This window comes from Strix aluco, chromosome 5, assembly GCF_031877795.1.
Source record: "Strix aluco isolate bStrAlu1 chromosome 5, bStrAlu1.hap1, whole genome shotgun sequence".
Classification (NCBI taxonomy): domain Eukaryota; kingdom Metazoa; phylum Chordata; class Aves; order Strigiformes; family Strigidae; genus Strix; species Strix aluco.
Genome location: NC_133935.1, coordinates 11,744,268 through 11,762,365, shown reverse-complemented (window position 1 = coordinate 11,762,365; position 18,098 = coordinate 11,744,268). Strand labels below are relative to the sequence as shown.

Here is an 18,098-nt window from a genome sequence, read left to right as displayed (position 1 = left end):
ACAAGCATACAAGGCCATAGAGATGAAGAACGACCAAAGAGAACCTCACTATATAGCCCATATGATAGCCTCTATTTGCAGCATGAAAATTCATGCTGATGCCTTTTAATATAAATGTAACGTGAGGAAATGAACATTTGATTAAACTAAACACACAGGCCTTTTATATGCAAGGCCCTAATTTAAAGCACTGTCACCTCCATACAGAGAATACCAGCTGGAGCAGGAATGATTAAATTAAATCATCTGGCTCTTATGTGATACCATGAATGTCTGCTGAGAGGGGAAGAAAATCCCTCCTCTTTATTCCTGTAGATCTCCAGCAACCACCAAGGGACACTTCTATAGCAGGAAGGATTAAGTCTTGCACGAACTTCAGTGCTTAATATGCTTTGGACTGGTGACATGCCCTTCGGACAGACCTACTCCAGTTTTATAATTCTCTTTCTCAGCCTTTTGGGCCTCTGGCAGTCCTTTCTCCTGTTTAATTTCCTCCTTGCCTCCCTCCCACTGGGATCCTTCACCATTCAGCATTTCTGCCACCCAAGTAGAAATTTTGATTGTGTCAGACAAGTGTAGAAAGAGAGACTTTCGAGCCTCGATGGGCTGAGGAGAGAACTGAGGAGGATTTCCTGGGGGCTGAGTATTTTTTAAGGAGGTGAGAAACGGGCAGTCTCTGTGCCTCTGGTGGGTTTAGCCTAATACAATGCATGGCCAGGGATTATATCACATCCAGAAATAGCTGGAGCGAGGCACGCATTGCATAGTGGTAGGGAGCCACTTCTGGAGAGGAACTACTCTTCCCCACTAAAAAAAAAAAAAAAAGTATAGTGAGGGTACTTGTGTATTAAAAGCTGCCAGACTGGGCACTGTCAGCACACTGGGGACCTGCCCCCTCCTTTGTGACAGCAGAGCACCCCAGGCACCCAGTCTCACTCCCAGTTATTTATTCACTTTTTGTTTAAGGACACCCACTTCTCTTGGCATGGGAATCTGGGAATAGGTGGAGTTGACAAATTTACAAAACCGAGATTGAAACAGATTTCTTTTTTTCTCCTTTCTTTTCATTTGTAGCTTGCCTCATAAAGGATTTCCGTAGTGATTTTCTTCTCTTTTCCTGCCTATTTTTTTCCAGATCTTCTACCTGATGGCACTCATTCTGTTCTTGCTGATCACCATGTGTCAGTAGTAATGTAGGTGGAAGAGAATTTCTGACTGTTTTGGTTGCAGCTTTTGTGTTTATCTGTTTGGTTTTGGGACACTGTTCAGTTTCAGGAAGTATTTTTATCTCACAGGAGTTTCCTTGTGAACAGTGATGCTATGAAGACCTTGTTTTAGCACCATGAAAGCTACTGAAGGTAGTGCAGGTCTGTCTTCTGTCAGGAGCCGAAGTCTTTGATTCAAAAAGCAAAGTAACATTAAAGAGAGTTGACATTGGTGTAACCTTATGCTTTCTGGCTCTTTCCCCAGCACTACTGGGTACACACTTAGAACCGCATTTTCCTCTCCCTTACACTGATACAACCCCAGGGAGCTGCGTGGATTTGCACCAAAGTACCGGAGGGAATTTGGCTGCAAGGTCTGCATGTAATGTGGTTATCAGTGTGTAACTGGGGTGCCAGCCTTTCCCACCACCTCTGAACTTAACCTGCGAATCAGCACCTGCCCCTGCCTGTGCTCATGCAACTTGCGACTCACGTGGCAGTGGACCTGGTGAGAGGGGAACGTGAAGGGTGGAGTTAGAGGAGGTGTGAGGGTGACTGGCAGGTGATTTGAACAAAAAGCTGTAATACTAAATTTGTTTGGCACACATGGTCTTTAGGAGGAGCCGGGAGGAGTTTGTTTGAGATGTCTGAAGCACTGAGTGCTGTTGTAGCTTGGGAAGTGCCTCAATGAGCAAAGTAACGCTCCCAAACCCAATGAGCATCCACCAAGGGTGGGGGTGAGAACCTGTATGCTGCATTTCTATTTGAATGACAGCCCAAGCAAATGAGGGAGGTGGCAGGTAACCCACATGCAATAACAAAATAAAGGGAAGGCTTGGGAGTAGATGTTTTGGATAGACTTTGCTTGCTTCTGGAGAAAGAGGCATGACGGGATGTAGCTGAGGACTTGCTTTAGTGTTCATTTTTGGGAGCATGTGAGAAGGCACAACGCTGCTGGTAAGGCTTTAGTGCTACCAAGGCGTGCTGTAAGGATTCAAGAGGAGAGGTGCTAGGCAGCTCTGGAAGCCTCTTGCTGCTGCATCTTAATCTGGAAATCAGGCTTGTTGTTCTATTTTTTGTTCCTTAACCTTGCTCTCAATTCTGTAGTCAAGAATTATAGCTTCTTTGCTAGAAGATACCCTTCTGTAGGCCTCTGTCACTGGAAATGGCCAACAGACACTTAGTGATTTTAGGTAGGCTCTTCTCTATCTTAAAGCAGTGTATCTTAAAAGCAACACCTTCTGCCATGACCTGCCTCCTGGGATGAGTGGGACTCAGGAACTTCAGTGTCCTGTTTCCCCAGTGTCAAGGGCTGGTTCTGCCTGGTGCCATGCCTCAGAGAGACGTCTCACTCACTTGGCAGGTGCAGGCTGGACCACAGGCAGCAGAGAGAAAGATTTTACAATAAATATCACATGAGGACTATATTAAGCATTTTTTTAGTATTTGGTCCAAGTTCTGAGGATAAAGCCAAGAAATTTTACTTCATCAACTTTGTCCCTGTTTCACTGCCTGACATTGTAGGGAGGTTTTAGTTTGGTGCTTTACAGGTAGTCCAACACGTTGTTGTGGAGGTAGTAAAACACGAGGTAAGCTTTCTTTAAGGAAGTTAAAGATAGGTGCCTGTTGAACCATCCCAGCCCTGTTTTTTCTTTGATCTACATTTTGAGTGCTGTCCCATCTCTAATGTTTCCTTTCCTGATATGGTTGTTAGCAAGGTTGTCATGGGGCAACCCTAACTTGACATAGCATCCTTGCATTTCTTCCCCCTCTCCCAGGCTGAGCATGGCATACAGGCTCTAGTTCTGTTAGGGGACGAGCAGCTCCTAGAGGTGACCAAAGAGAGGTCAAAACCCCAGGCAGATTCTTTGATCTATCAGCAGCTTTTGATCCATTTGTTCAAGAAACATTATTGACCTGTTTGTGAATCCTAGCTATGGCTACGGTCTGAATAGCTCTTTTGGCAATTTGAAAGGGGGGTGGGTGAGAGTCACTGGGGATGATGCTGGCTTGTTTTTGATTCACCACCTCCTATCCTATTGCTATCCAAAGTCTACATTTTGGGGAAGAGCCAATGTGGGCTGTGTAGCTATGCATACACAGATAACTCAAGGATCTGCATCTGCACTTAAGCAGATCTGCATGTCATCTCTCTGACATGGACTTTGTCACAGTCATACCTGCCCATGAGGCATTTGATTTGGATTGCAGTTTCTCAGAAACCACAGCCGGTTCAGTCTCAGGCCATGACTCAGCAACGCTAGTTATGAGGAATGTGGTCTCTGCAGCCTTTGCTGCTTCCAAATTGATTTCAGGTGCATGCCACACTGTCAGCTACAGAAAATTTTCTCTGATTTTTTTTCATTTCTGGCTGCTGAGCACCACCAGACCATGACCAATAGGATAAGTGGAAATCTCTTATTCAGTGATGTGTACTTGGATTACTATTCCCAAAACAGAGGTGGTAGAGAAGGATCTGTGCCTCAATCATCAGCTACTTTGGGGAAAAGTTAGTATCTCGTCTTAAACTGTCTTTGAAGATGGGTTCATGCTGGACGTTGTATGGAAGCAACTGAGGTGCAGGCATATGTTCCCTTCTGCTGACTTGGCTGTGGTGACGCTAACCACAGCCAGCAAAGAGGAGCGAGCAACTGGGAACAGTAACATCTCAAACTGCAGCAGAAAGATTGGCCAGACCTCTCCTGTCAGCACTTGGATTCCCTTGGTGTTCATTGAGGAATTAAAAGTTAACTGAGGGTGGTGGCAAAAAATAGGTTTGCCTGCCTAGGAAATGCTAAAGCCGATACTGAAAAGCAGAGGTGGATCTGAAGGCAGTTATCTCTCTTGGAATTTATATGTGGCTTAAAACACGTATCATCCTGGTAGCACATAGACAATTTTATAATCATTGCTGGTATTTCACCTCAGAGTACTCTCTGGGGTGAAGAGTTAATTTCCCACCTTTTTCTAAGGAATAGAGGCCTGGGATTTGCTGTCAGTCATAAGGGAGAGTTTGTGGCCGAGCTGGATGCTTTCTGGATCTCAGAAGTGCTTGAATGGTCTGGGATGGGTGAGGGTGTACCAGCACACCTCCGGAAATCAAACGGGGCAAACATGCATGCAGAGAAAGGCCACAAGATGTTACATGGCCATTTCACCTCCACGTCAACAGGAAAAGACACTACGAGACTGTGCAAAGCATAAGACAGACTGCTGTGCAAAGCAGTGGCTGCAAAATTAAAATATAGGATGTTTTATTACATGCGATGTGGTACCTCCTTTCTGCCCCCACATCTCTTTTTACAGAAAGGAATCTCTTAATGAAAAAACACCCAATCTTGAGTAAGAGGCAATGTAGACTTTTTATTTGCAGGGGGTTAAAGTGGTATCTTTGCACAACACCACCCCCCACCCCAGAAAACCTGCCAGCAGTTGAAAGATATAAATAGGGACATTTAGGGAGAAAAGCATATTTAAGTTCCTTTGAAATGTGCTTGGCTAAAGGAATATTTTGAAGAGAGGGAGTGGAAAAACAAATGGAAAATATTTTCTTTGAAAGGGAAAAAAAAGCAACAAACTGTCCTTCCTAAATAGAGATACTTGGCTGGTGTGTACTTTACACAGCCATAGGTCAGACCTTGCAAACAACTACTAAATTAGGTCCAGCTACTTTGATGCTAAAAGCATGGAAGTGCCAATAATTAAGTTGCATCAGATGTAGGAAATGACTGATGTGTCTGCCGTGCTCACGATAGCAGAGTTCACTGTGCTGCCATTTGACCGACCCCTTTTTCTTTATGTAAGCAAAAAGAATTTTCTTCTAAGGAAAATCAGCTGGTTTTGCACCTTTGTTTTGTTTTCTGAACTGCTAATCCCTGAAGGTATAGAAGCTATTCGAAAGAGCAAATCAAAGCTCCCATAATTTAGTGTTATATTATTTGTTGATGTATGGTTTGATTTAGTGGCTACTTATTATATCAGGTTACCGTATAATTATCTTAATTATTGACTCCAGAAGTAAGTAGAGGGATTATGAGAGAGACAGGAAGGCCCAGTGGAAAGAGCATGGCTCAGAGAATCGAACACATCACAGTGTGCTCTTGGCTCCACCACTCATTTACTCTGAGCCTGAACTCTTCCCTCAGTCACCCTGGCCAGGAAATCAGGAGGGATTGCAGGGACAGGACTCAGGTGCTGACCCAGGATGCAGAGATGCAGAATATCAGTATAAAAAGGACAGAGGAAAGTTCTGAAAGCGAGATCTAAAATTAGCAGAAAAAAAATGAATAAACAGCACAGCATGCATTTGCATCAAAGAGTGGACCACTGTGTGGTCATGGAGAAGGGTAGTTTTGCCACGAAGACCTGAAAAGATCAGAGTTCATTTCCAGCCTCTGCTACTGATTTCCCGTGCAAAATCAGGTATCCCTCAGATCCCTTTCTGAAAAATAAGGACGATAAAAATCATCCTTCTGTCTTTGGTTTTAGCTATTCAAATTATTGGAGCACAGCTCTTCATACCATGGTTCTCATGACATTGCAGCCATTTGTGGCTTTTAGTCTCCTAGTCCTTTGTCTGATAACCATCGACCTAAGCCAAAGGTTTCAGTTAGTAGGCACTACTGCAATATAAAAGCGACATTGAAAGGCTGTCAGTGCAGTCTGTACTTCCTGTATTGGTAATATTTGACATATACTGACAAAATACTTCATCTATTGACAAGCTGAGTTGCATCTTTTTCCCTAAGAGAGGAGCAGACACACTGGTTCTGCTCAGCCTGTACAAATTACTTTTTCTGGTTTTGCTTTTCTTTCCTGAGCCAAAAAATGGGAATAATAGAATGTATCTATTTCCTTCCTAGAAAAGATCAGTTAATGTGAAATGGTGCATGGTGGCTTAGTGCTGAATAAGTGGGATACCCTAATCCAGCAAGGTGTCCTCATTCTATTGTACGCCTTTTCTGCATACCATCTGGAGTTGTTCTCTGCTTAGTATTTTCAGTATGTACCATATGTTTTTGCATGAAAATTCAATAAAATATGCATTATACATGAAAAGTGCTGTAGTAAATAAAGGAAGGATGGAATCCAGTCCCCTTTGTGAACGGCAGGGGCCCCAAATCTTCATAAAAGGTTTAGTCTAGTCTGACGTAGGTGCTTTTCTCTAATTTACTCTGTGTCAGTCTTTAGGAGATGCTCTAATTTAAAACAAAACTCTGCTTTCCAGATGGGGTTATTAGATGTACTTTGGCTGCCCTCTGCTGAGAGCACTGAATAAGACAGGGAAAATGTCCTTTTTCCGAGGAAGGTAACAGTGGGAAAAATTCTCTGTTCGTTCATGTGCTCAGTTGTGTCACTGCTGCTGGTGGTTGTCCGCGGTTTGGTGTCTCTCCCTGTCTGTTTGCTGCCCGTCAGAGGGCAAAGTCTTCTGAGCTACAGCCTTGTTTGGGTTTTAGTGCCCACCAGTCGTTGTCAAGGGCCGGGTGGTTTTGCAGACTTACGAAACTGTGGGCTCAGGCATTGCCCGCCATGCAAAATTAAGCAGCATTACACAAGGAGTGGCCACGGGAGGAAACAGGCTTCTCTTCCCAGGCACTATCACAGCCCTGCCAGGTGAGATTTGAGCTGTACCTCAGCCCCCTCTACTTGGCAGAGCAGCTCGCTCTTGCGTGCCATTCCTCATCAGGCTGCTGGTTTCTTCCAGTGCCATCTCCCACCCCTCTGCAGGTGTCACAGCACTAGCACTTTGTTTTATTTCTATAACTGGGAAAGGGCAAAGGGTTTGCTCTAACATCAGCAAGAGTAACTGAAGAACTTTCTGTTCCTTGTGGACAGAGTGCTCCTGGTCTGCCACGCTCTTTGGTTTGGGATGAGACAAGGGTCCTGTGCAGATTTTAGTGCATGTATAAAACAATAGCTCTGTTGTAGCTATTAATGCTCTCTCTAATGCCCTGTTTTTAATACTTCCTAGCAAGTTGATTTATTATTATATCTTCAGCTGGGCTGCGCACCAAAGCATTTTGATGGTGAAAGGAATGTTATACACACATTTAATTACTGCCCACATTTTTGTATAATTTTATCATTTACTGTTTTAGATGAGACATGGAGTTCTTCTACAGGAAAAATGCCCAGTAAAAAATAGATGATTTAAAAGCTAATCTGAGATGAGTTTGGCACTTAAATGTGAGAAAATGTAATTGTTCCTTTCTTCCTGCCTTTTCAGATGGTCCCTGATTACCAAAATGTACAAGAACTCCCTTATCTGGAGATGGTGATTGCAGAGACATTGCGCATGTACCCACCTGCATTCAGGTATCTTTTTCCCCCCCCCCCTTCTGATTCCACAGGGTAGATCCCTAGCTTTATAAAATGGAAATCTGCTGTTGGAACACCAATGTGCCCTTGGTCTCTGTGCCAACATCAATACTGCTTGTGCATTTGAAAGAAATAATGTGGCCTGTTGAAGGAAAACTGGCTAATACTGGTATTTCTAAAGCAGTTTTTTACAACAGATTGGCCAAGATTGCTTCCTCGCCGTTCTTCACATCCCCCAAGGTTAGAGGATGGAGCCTTTTTGCAGCAGGACTGGCCTTAGAAAGCCAGATGCTGCTGCTTCCATATGCCTTGGGCTTTGGGGATACAGAGCAAAGACCTACCCTGGCCTGTTGGTCATTAAGGCCCTGATCTGTAGAAGGGTTGCACATTCCGAAAGCTGTATTTTACATGTGTGTTTAACTTGGACCCCTCCTGTTTTTCACTTAGTACGGTGTTATATTAATATAGCTAAGCTAATGGCTACATCCATTAAATTTTGAAAGTTCTGCCCCAATTCACACAAGACTAATTTACTAAGTTATACCGATGAACTGAAAACAAGGAGGAAAGAAATTAGAAAGCTGTTTGATTGTCAAATTTTCAAGTTATCACAAGCATAAATGCAAATGTTAAGAATGTTAAGTGGTCAGCCAGTTGCACTGCTGCTTGTGAAGCCAGAGGAAAAATTCAGACGGCTGGAAAGGAACCAAAGATGAGCTTGCTGTGAGAGCCTTTGAAAAATTTACCCCATGACTGCGAGCACCTTCAAATAAAAAAGCTTAAAATCATATTCTCTTTTATGTGTTCACAAAGATCAGAAGTCAAGATTTTTCCATGGACATCTGCAGGATTGTTCAGAGAGTAAATGTCAAACCTATTTGCTCTTGGATGAGATGACTGGTCTTTACTATGTTATACATGGTATACAAGTGGAAATTGTTTTGCCAGTTAAAGCGTCAGGGATCTTTGGCTTTCAGCTGAAACACTGGGAAACAATCAATGTTTGTCAGATGGGACGTAGAACGAGAATGGAGCAAAGTTGTTCTGAAGTTTTAGTTGGCATTGTCGGTGGTGTTCCTTGATCTGGCTTTTACTCTGATGGATGTGGAATGTATAGGACAGCCCAGTGCCTCGGAAAGATGCTGGTTGCCTATGACAAGGATAATGCTGAGTTAGGGGAAAATTCAGTAACAACCAAGCTTGTTATAAAATGAGTTGGGTTTTTTCTTTTAAAAAATGAACTTACTAGCCAGAGAACTTTCTTCCCCAGAACTCATGTTTCCACTATCACCAAATTCATGTAAGGATGAGAAGAATGGCTTGTCAATGTGTTTTTTAGCATGCCAGTGTTTTGTTCCAGGTTCGGAGCCTCTGTTGTTTATTTGCCTGTGAGAAAGAGAGATATGGGTGACAGCGAGGAAAGAAAGTGTTTCTGTAATGATACCAGACTGACAGCCCTGAAACTGAAATCTTTGTTCAACTTTTTAGGCGCAGCATAGGGAGTGGCAAAGGGAGCTCCTGCACATTGTCTTGCCCCTGTGATCCCAGCTGGTGCTGGGGAATAGCTCCTAGGCTGCGATAGCAGGGCACCTGCCTGGGTCTGGGCGGGTTTGGGGTCTGTAGCAACCACCCAAGCACCAAAAGATCTAGATCAGGATCTGCCACCACACATGCACACCCACACATCATTTTTTACAAGGTTTACAGACCCAAGCTCAGCTTTGACAGGTGGCTTTTCTCAGCCTTCTTGTCACGATGGGGTCCCTAAGGACAGTCCTGCTCTGTCACCTGTCACCACAGGGTGGGAGGAAACTGGAGAGTTTTGTTGCTAACGTCATGCCTATCTTTGATGAGTGTATGTGAAATGCAGTTTTTCAAGGCTTGTGAATTGGTGGTATTTTTGTAGCAGCAGCAGAACACTTACCCCTAATATTAAAATCATCCCTTGCTAAGTTTCAGGTGCTGTCCCTACATGAGGGAGCTTCTCAAATAAACAAATTCAAAACTGTATTTGATATAATTTTTTCCTGAAAGCACACCAACATGCTATTTCTGCCTGTTATTAGAGATGACTGATGCATTTCATCTGCAGTTTTCATAAAAAATGAGTCTATAGCCAATGTTAGCAGCAAAATTGCAGTTTAACAGTTAATGTTTTGGAAAACTATAAGCAACCAGAAATGCTTTACTGTGAAAAGGGCAAAAGTTAGCCAGCTGGGTTGGAGCTGTGTGCTTCTAGGTGAAGATGATTGTAACCTGAGAAGACACTAGCATCAGCAACGGTTGCTGTATTTATCTACTGGGAAAGTGTTACTCCCAAAATTGCAGGGTCAGTCCAGCTGAAGAGATTGACTTTTATGGTTCCCTCCTGCTGTGTTTTTACCTTTATTAATCATCTGGGATACATGACACTTGCTGTTGCAGGTTCACTCGGGAAGCAGCTGAAGACTGCGTAGTGCTGGGGCAGCGTATTCCAGCTGGGGCTGTCATTGAAACTGCAGTTGGACATCTCCACCACAACCCTGAGTTCTGGCCAGAGCCTGAGAAGTTCATGCCTGAGAGGTGCGTGGAGCAATGCTTTCCATTCTTAGGTTGAAGTCCTTATTTGGGCCTGTTTAGATCAAAGGCCTGCCTTAAATGCTGTTTCATGCGTTAGGTTGGGCACAGGACTTCAGCCTGTCCAGTGGAGACACCAGATCCTGCTGCTCGTTTGTAGCCACAGTCAGCCACTATTCACCCAAAGCAGCATTTCCGCCAAGAGAAGCGTAGTTTAATTTAGATCAAAAATATGTTTCTTCTACCAAATTAGACAAGTGGTGATAGTGGCATATCCCACAGAGGGTGTGAGGTTTGGTCAAGGTTGAAATGTGACGCAGGTTTTCAGACCCATTTCCAAATCAGATCCTGCAAATAGTGTTGCGCCTCTGGATGCAGAAATTCTGAAGTGAGATAGTCTATTCATTGGTGTGGAGGTACCCAGGAAACTCGTCCAACTCCTGGCTGGTTTAGAGCAGCCTTTTCACCTGAAATCTTGTTATGATGTGAGTACTCTGTGAGTGGGGAACCTATCCCATCTCCCACTGGGAATTTGCTCTCTGTCCATAAGTTAGGACTCTGGGTTCTTAGCTCTGCTTGGCAAGACATACTTTCACATTGAGCATTTATTCTCTTCAACTGTGGGGGCACTGTCAAGTTGTGGTTTTGTACCCTGCCCTACCTTACAGATGCTGAGTTGAGCTTACAGGGAGAGTTTCAGCTGATGTGGTGCTGTGGGGAAGCACAATTTAGTTTCGTGGGCAGCTATATTTTAAGCTGTTCTGTGGGTAGCTGCATTTTATGTTGAAAAGTCTACTAAGAAAAAAGGTGCATGCTCCCCAAACAACTGGATGTGGGGCAGGCAGCCCAGAACCATCTTTGCCAGTAAGACAACACATGTATGGTGTAGGTGGATTTGCCCAATGCTCCTTCTGGAACAAATCTTGGCATATGCTCTATCAGGCACCTTAGGCCATGAAGAAGAGCAGTGCCAGGGTTACAGAAGCCCAGAGCTTTTGTTGGGGAGGAATCTTAGCAATAACTGGAAGTCTGGGGGTTTTTTTTAGCAACACTTATCTACAAATGCTGTCTTAATTGTTTATTCACCACTTTAACAGTAGTATAAAAGTGCATTACAGGGTAAAACAGATAGTGGGGACTGCAGCCCCCTTGACTCATACGGTGCTGTTTGTTATGAGTCTGAGATAAATTCCCTTTTGAAATTTCCCTGAGGAATGAAGCATAATTGCTAACACTCTCCCCAGCTTGTATAAGTTGGTAATGTTAGTAAGAATTATAAAATAAGAGCTTAACAAAAAATAAATTCAGCTACAGTCTTTTTTCCCCTAATATTTCGTTTTGAACTCTGCCTCAGGAATAATACAAGGGAGACTTTAAATTTAGCAGAATGATATATGGAGGTGAACAAGGCAAGAATTGCATTAACCTGTTTGCATGGGATATGCAACAGTGCTCAGTACATGAGTTAATGGTCCTTCAGTCTCAAATTAGGGGTTGGTATAGTGCTTTCTGCAGCAGTATCCCAATCTTATTTAGGATGTCTAAGCATGGGGATGGGCTTAGTGGAAACACACAATATTATTTTTTCTCAAACTTCAAAATAGACTGTATTACCTCTCATCTCCTTCTACCCTGCATGAGTTCTCTGGGCCGTAGCAGTCTAAAGTTCTTGTAAACTGTATCCAAACAGATGAGAGATTTTCAGGGATGACCCTATACGTGAAGGACAGAGCCTTTATCCACATACAGGACTGGAAAAGTAGTTTTGTACTACCAGAACAGCTCCAAATACCTTATGACATGGGAGGACTATGTAGATTTCCAGGGTAATGCCATCACTGTAAAGGTTTGCTTGTTTTAAAGAACCACTCTGATCAGTGAGTGACTCAGCACAGGCCAGAATGAGCCTCACCTTGTTGATTATGCATTGGCCCTAATAACTTGTACTGACTCAGATGCTGTACTCTTGTCTGTACATATTCTGTCCAGTATACATCCATCTTTGCAGATGTTGTGTTGTGGTTTAACCCCAGCTGGCAGCTAAGCACCTCACAGCCTCTCGCTCACTCCCCCCTGGTGGGATGGGGAAGAGAATCGGAAGGGTAAAAGTGAGAAAACTCATGGGTTGAGATAAAGGCAGTTTAATAGATAAAGGAAAAGCTGTGTGCACACGCAAAGCAAACCGAGGAATTCATTCACCGCTTCCCATCAGCAGGCCATTGGTTCAGCCATCTCCAGGAAAGCAGGGCTCCATCATGCATAGTGGTTACTTGGGAAGACAAACGCCATCACTCCAAACAGCCCCCCTTCCGTCTTCTTCCCCCAGCTTTATGTGCTGAGCATGATGTCATATGGTATGGAATATCCCTGTGGTCAGTTGGGGTCAGCTGTCCTGGCTGTGTCTCCTCCCAACTCCTTGTGCACTCCCAGCCTACTTGCTGGTGGGTTGGTGTGAGAAGCAGAAAAGCCCTTGACTCTGTGTAAGTACTGCTCAGCAGTAATGAAAACATCTCTGTATTATTAACACTGTTTTCAGCACAAATCCAGAACTTAGCCCCACACTAGCTACTATGAAGAAAATTAACTCTATCCCAGCCAAAACCAGCACATGTTGGCAAACAGATTTAACTTTTTTCCTTTGGACTGCTGTTCAAATAGGAATTTTGTTTCCTTCGTTAAGGGGGGAAAAGAAAAGAAAAAAAGAAAAAAGAGGCTCATTTCTAATGGGTTGATCAAGTATTTTAAAGCCAGCTAGTTAATGCAGATCTGCATTCGGACTGCCACATTAATCAGTCTTTCCAACTGGGCTGAGGTACTTCAGCTCTAAGAACAGAACTGTCTGCAATTTCAATGTTTCCCAACTGGGAACCTGGTCTCTTTGGGCCAAGAGCAGAAAGAAGGGCTGTACTGAATTGTAATAACTGTCTTCCATGGCCTGTCCAATCCCTTGAGATTTCATCTCCCCTTGCAAGCTTCAAAGAGAAATTCCCGTTGATCTGCATCTGCAGCACACAGCAGGGAAGCGCTGTTGCTAATTCTAGTTAGTTCACGTTGCAGCCCATTAGTTTCCTCTTAGCTGTAATCTCTCCCTCATACATGCAAAGCTCTACACAGCTAGCATGTCTGCACCTGAAGTTATCATTCTTCTGAGTATGGTCATCAAATGAAGGCAATTCATTAAAGATAGATTGGAAGTAATACTAATGTCTGTCTGTCCTCTCCTGGAATCACCAGCTGACAAAGGCTGATGGCCATAAGACAATTATCTGTTTACTTAAGGGTGTCAGCCCCATCAGGACATAATCTGTCAGTAGTCCCCTTGACCCGCCCATTAGGACCAGTTGAAATAACCACCTTTTGAGATGTAAATGAAAACCATGCAATCAGGAGCAAAAAGCATTTCTTAAACCAGTTTCCATCTCTGCACCTTCTAGGTTTACAGAGGAGGCCAAGAAGGAACGACATCCCTTTGCATACCTGCCCTTTGGAGCAGGACCCCGTGGCTGCATTGGCATGAAAATGGGTTTGCTGGAGACAAAAATGACTCTGCTGAGGATTCTGCAGAAGTTTCAATTTAAGACCTGCCCAGAGACTGAGGTTTGTACATGCAGAGGGTTAGAGGCCACACTTGTCAACTTCAGGGAGTTGACAGTGTGTTCTAGACAGGATGACTGACTTGCATTTGTGACTTTCTCTTTGTTTGAGAAAACTGCTAGAGCCCCTTCCATAATAAGGTGGGACAAGAGGCCTGGACTGCATGTTTTAATCAAACTGTGATTTAACCTTTATGATTTTTCCAAGACAACAAACAGTTACACAGCCCTGCCTTAATGGAGAGCAGTGTAGAAACACCACAGTCAAAATACCTTGATTTATACAGGGTGAGAATGGGTGTACATCTTTCATGGGCTCTCAACAATTTAGTATATGACTATTGCTATATACATTGCACCTGGCACTTACTCAGTGGCTCTAGAGTTTACAGAGTTAATTTCTTTCTGTTCAGATCAACAGTATACCTGGGCAACCGCTGCCTCAGCCTCTGGCTGTAAATTCTATTTAATACTATACTACCACAGCTGACTGTAAAACAAGTACTTTACAGCTTCTACAGTAATCCTGGTATGAGTTGGTCCCCCAGCAAAAATGTCTGTATGTGGGGGTGTTATACACACATAAACAAATACGTACAACTGTGCATAAGCTGCTCTTTTTTTCTTTCAGATTCCTTTGCAGCTGAAATCAAAAGCCACCCTTGGACCAAAAAATGGAGTCTACATTATGCTAGAATCTCGCTAAAAGAAAATGTACGTCCTGAAGCCTCCTGGGATGGGACCCCTTGTTCAGTGACTCACTGGGTATAATTATTTTTCAGAACGCCAAAGACAGGAGCCTAAAGTCCCACTGATAGTCAGTAGGTGTTGCCTCACTGCCTTCCTGAGGGAGAGCCTCCCGTCACTTTTTTAAATGAGACGTGGGCTCCACAGTCTTTTTGGTGGTTTTCAAATTGCTGTGAATAGTACCTGTAAAGAACCATCCCACTTTCACTTGCTTTTCTACATTACACTTCCTTTCACTCATCTTTGAGAATGCTTTCTTCACGCTCAACTTCAATAAATGGAGCAGGCGTTAAGCATACATGGGATTTACAATAGATTTTGATTACAATTCATTATCTCACACATCCTTCTCATGTACTTAGAAGTCCCTACTCTAGCAAACGCCCAAGAGGCACCACAGTTATAGCAGAAGAACTGGGATCCAGTGCATTGGATTTTATCATGAGCTCTGCTAAAAATCAAAGCCGAGTTTCCTGCACAATGCTTCATGTCTCCCTGTGTCTGCACAGTGGAAGGAGTTGCACCTTCTTCATGCTTTTGAAGCGATTAGAAGTACACTTAGATTAACAGTTTGCACTTGGCACATTGCATCAACACGACTGAAGGGGAATGAAGAGTTTCCCTGCTTGCCAGTTAAGTTCCAGGGGCTAAGACCAAAGAAATGAGGTGACAGCCATTTTGCTGGCTACTGAACTGTTGTTAGAAAGGTGGAGAAAAAGAAGATACAAATTTAAAGAAAGCAGGAGGACTGGAGGAAATTTAAGTGTAATCAGAAGGTGTAGGTACAACTCAGCTTCTTGCTGAGGCCTTACCTTTCCAGGCATTGCATTTGGCAAGATCCTTGTCTAGCTCATTGACTCAAGGAAATAAAGAGCGCTGCATGGCAAGGGAGTGGGTTTCAGGATCATCAGTCCCAGCAGGTCTTTTGATTCCTTATGTGAGCCTGGAGCAGGTCATGTCCCAAGTACCAAACTCCACTTAGGAAGAAACTTGTCTGATTGCCAGCTGCAGCAGCACCATGGATCTGTTCAAGCTGTATGCGCACATGCATCTTCACAGCCCAAGCAGCAGTACGCTTCCACTATTCGCATTCCCTCCATGCTCTTTCCTACTCCTCTACAAAGCCCTTCAGTCACCACATAGCTAGTGGAGCATCACACAGCAGTGATCAGTTGACCAGAAAAAAAACACATTTCCTTCAGTGGGCACCACAAGCTGGTTGGCTGCACAACAAAAGCACAAGAGGAGATGGTCTCAGTCTCTGGGTCCTTTTTTTATTTTTTTAATTTTTAAAAAATTTTTATAAATAGCAAAAATTCTTATGGCACCATAAAAATAAGGAAGGACCTTTTGGTTCTTTGCAAGTGTTGACCTTCTGCCTGCTGACATCCTCTGCTTGAGGTTTTTCGTAGGTACGGCATCTCTCTTGGTGGTGTGCACAGAGAAGCGTCATGGCAGCAGGAGGAAGAGACTGACTGCTCAGCTTCACTGCAAGGATTGCTGGAAGGAGCCATCTGCTCACTGATCCCTAGCTAGTTCCCTAGTTTCTCTCCAGCAAGCACCTTTTGCTGCCTTCTTCCCACATGCTGCCTTAACACTGATCAACTTACTGTATCTTCCTCCTGGAAGATTTTCTCTTTCTCTTTCATGGGATTTTTTTTTTTTTTTTTTTTTTAAACCAGAATTGTACGGGTAGTAGTGGTGAAGTACTGACCTGGCAGTCTTGGAATTGTTCCTATTTCCATGGAGCATCTCTGGCACACTAAACAGAAGTGCCTTGTTACAGACACACTGATTATATGAATTATGATGGAGTGATTGTTATTTATTTGAAAAGCAACACACTGTATACACCCTAGTTTCTACACTTATCCATCATTTTTCCCTCTTGAAAATAACATGCTGGCAGCTTATACATACAGTTGGGAAAAAGTTGGCTGGGCCATGCCTAAAAACTTCTCACCTACCTGAATGAGCAGGAAGTTCATTCCAGTCCGAAGAAGTCAGCTATCAGAGGCTTGTTTAACCCTTAATTTTTTTTTGCTGTTTTGATTCCTTAGGTGAATTAGCAGGTTGTTGTGTGCTTCAATTTTTGACCAGATACTTCAAGCTTAAATCAAGCTTGTGCACTTCTTCCATATGCTTTTGTATAGACTGTTCTACAGCTTGTCTGTTTACAACCTCAATGTTTATCCAAGAAAGTGCCACTAATGTGCAGAGTAGGTGAACAACTCATATTTCTGTGCCTGAACAGAGCATTATCAACTTGACTCCACTGGAAAAAAAACAGTACTGCAGTGACTGCAACTGTGCATCACATTTTACAGGCTTGAAAATTGCACCAAGAGTCTTTCCCAGCTGCTTCTAAGTTGAACGCAGACAGTATGTGTGCAAATAAACTCACTTGACTCTGCACTAATGTTTTTTCAACTATCCTGCAAAGTTTTCTGGTTAGGAAGTATTATCTGGTTTTGCTTGTCAGTTTGTAGTGGTATGGAATAGAAGCATTATTTTTGCAGCTGCAGGCCAAGTCAGATTTCTGGAAGTGCATCACCCCTTGTTCTACTTGCAGGCCGAGCGAGACAGCTAGAGGAGTAAGATGGAGAAAAGGCCGCCAACTTTCCAGTAATATAGGCAGAGCCCCAAGCCATTTCTTCCTTTTAAACAACAGCTGCTGATACAGTCACCAGACACTGCAGAGACATTTTACCAGGATACTTAATGATGCTAGCCCTCGCCCTGGCTGTGTGGGCTCAGCAGCATACCTAAAGAGAGAGCTGTGTCGGACCGGTGCTGCTCTAGCCCCTGGAAGCACACATTTGCAAAAAACAAAACATGAGACTGACAGCAGCTCTCCAAAACCAAAACTGGTAATACTACGTTAATCACTGTGTTTGTGCACCCAGATAACATGGTCCTGAACTGATCCTGAGCAGAGTTGGCTTTAGGATCCGTAAAAAAACCCCAAAACCTACAAAAAAAGAGAAGCATTAAGTTTATAGTTGCAACACCAAAACATAACATTATATCCTGATGGTATGGTGACTGTTAGCATTTCTGGTACAGCACGCTTCAGTCAACAGCAGTTGAGTCTAGAGGGGAACAAGGAAGCTGATTTAAAATAATTTATCTACGCAGAAACAGTGTGTTGTCTTGCATTGCTGAGCTGTGGGTTTGTTTAAAATTGGGCATGTCTGTTTTACAAAAAGGTCTTAGTCATTCTCTGACAGCTGATACAAAGCAAAGGCTGCTTGGTAAAGGAAGGCTTCTATACAAAACATCTTCTGGGACTTTGCAATGATTACAGAAAGCTGCCAGTATAAAATTATATTTTTAATGAGAGTGCTGATATAGAAAACCTTTACGAATTTGTACTTTATAAATAGTATTCCTAGAAAAATGGAGCTGGGTGTTAGAAATTATTATGCTTCATTGATTGCAAATTTGAACTATCTATTCTTTCCTGACATTAAACTGCAGAATTTCCTCTCTCTGTGTGATACTTTCTGAAAGGACTGCCTTCTCATTTCCCTATGTTAAATGATGTTTCCATCTTGGACACAATTTCACCTAGCATCAGATTCTTCTGTGCATTTCCAGTAGTAAACATGCTAAAAGAATTTAAAGCTGACTTATAAATTGTTTATTTCATTGCTTGGTTTTGCACTGACTCTGCTCT

General features: G+C 43.2%; 1 protein-coding gene across 5 annotated transcripts in view; it reads left to right on the top strand.

Annotated features, from left to right (window-relative positions):
* The window catches only part of TBXAS1 (thromboxane A synthase 1), a 232,174-nt gene extending 214,124 nt beyond the window's left edge, over positions 1-18,050 (top strand). For 3 of the 5 annotated variants that reach the window (XM_074825958.1, XM_074825959.1, XM_074825955.1), the window contains 4 exons: positions 7,432-7,520; positions 9,948-10,085; positions 13,514-13,676; positions 14,304-18,050. In XM_074825958.1, coding sequence (XP_074682059.1) covers positions 7,432-7,520; positions 9,948-10,085; positions 13,514-13,676; positions 14,304-14,378 — 465 coding nt within the window. In that variant the 3' untranslated portion in view covers positions 14,379-18,050. The remainder of the gene's footprint in view (positions 1-7,431; positions 7,521-9,947; positions 10,086-13,513; positions 13,677-14,303) is intronic. The other 2 variants (XM_074825957.1, XM_074825960.1) reach the window with 2 other exon arrangements.
* Positions 18,051-18,098: the final 48 nt, after the last annotated feature.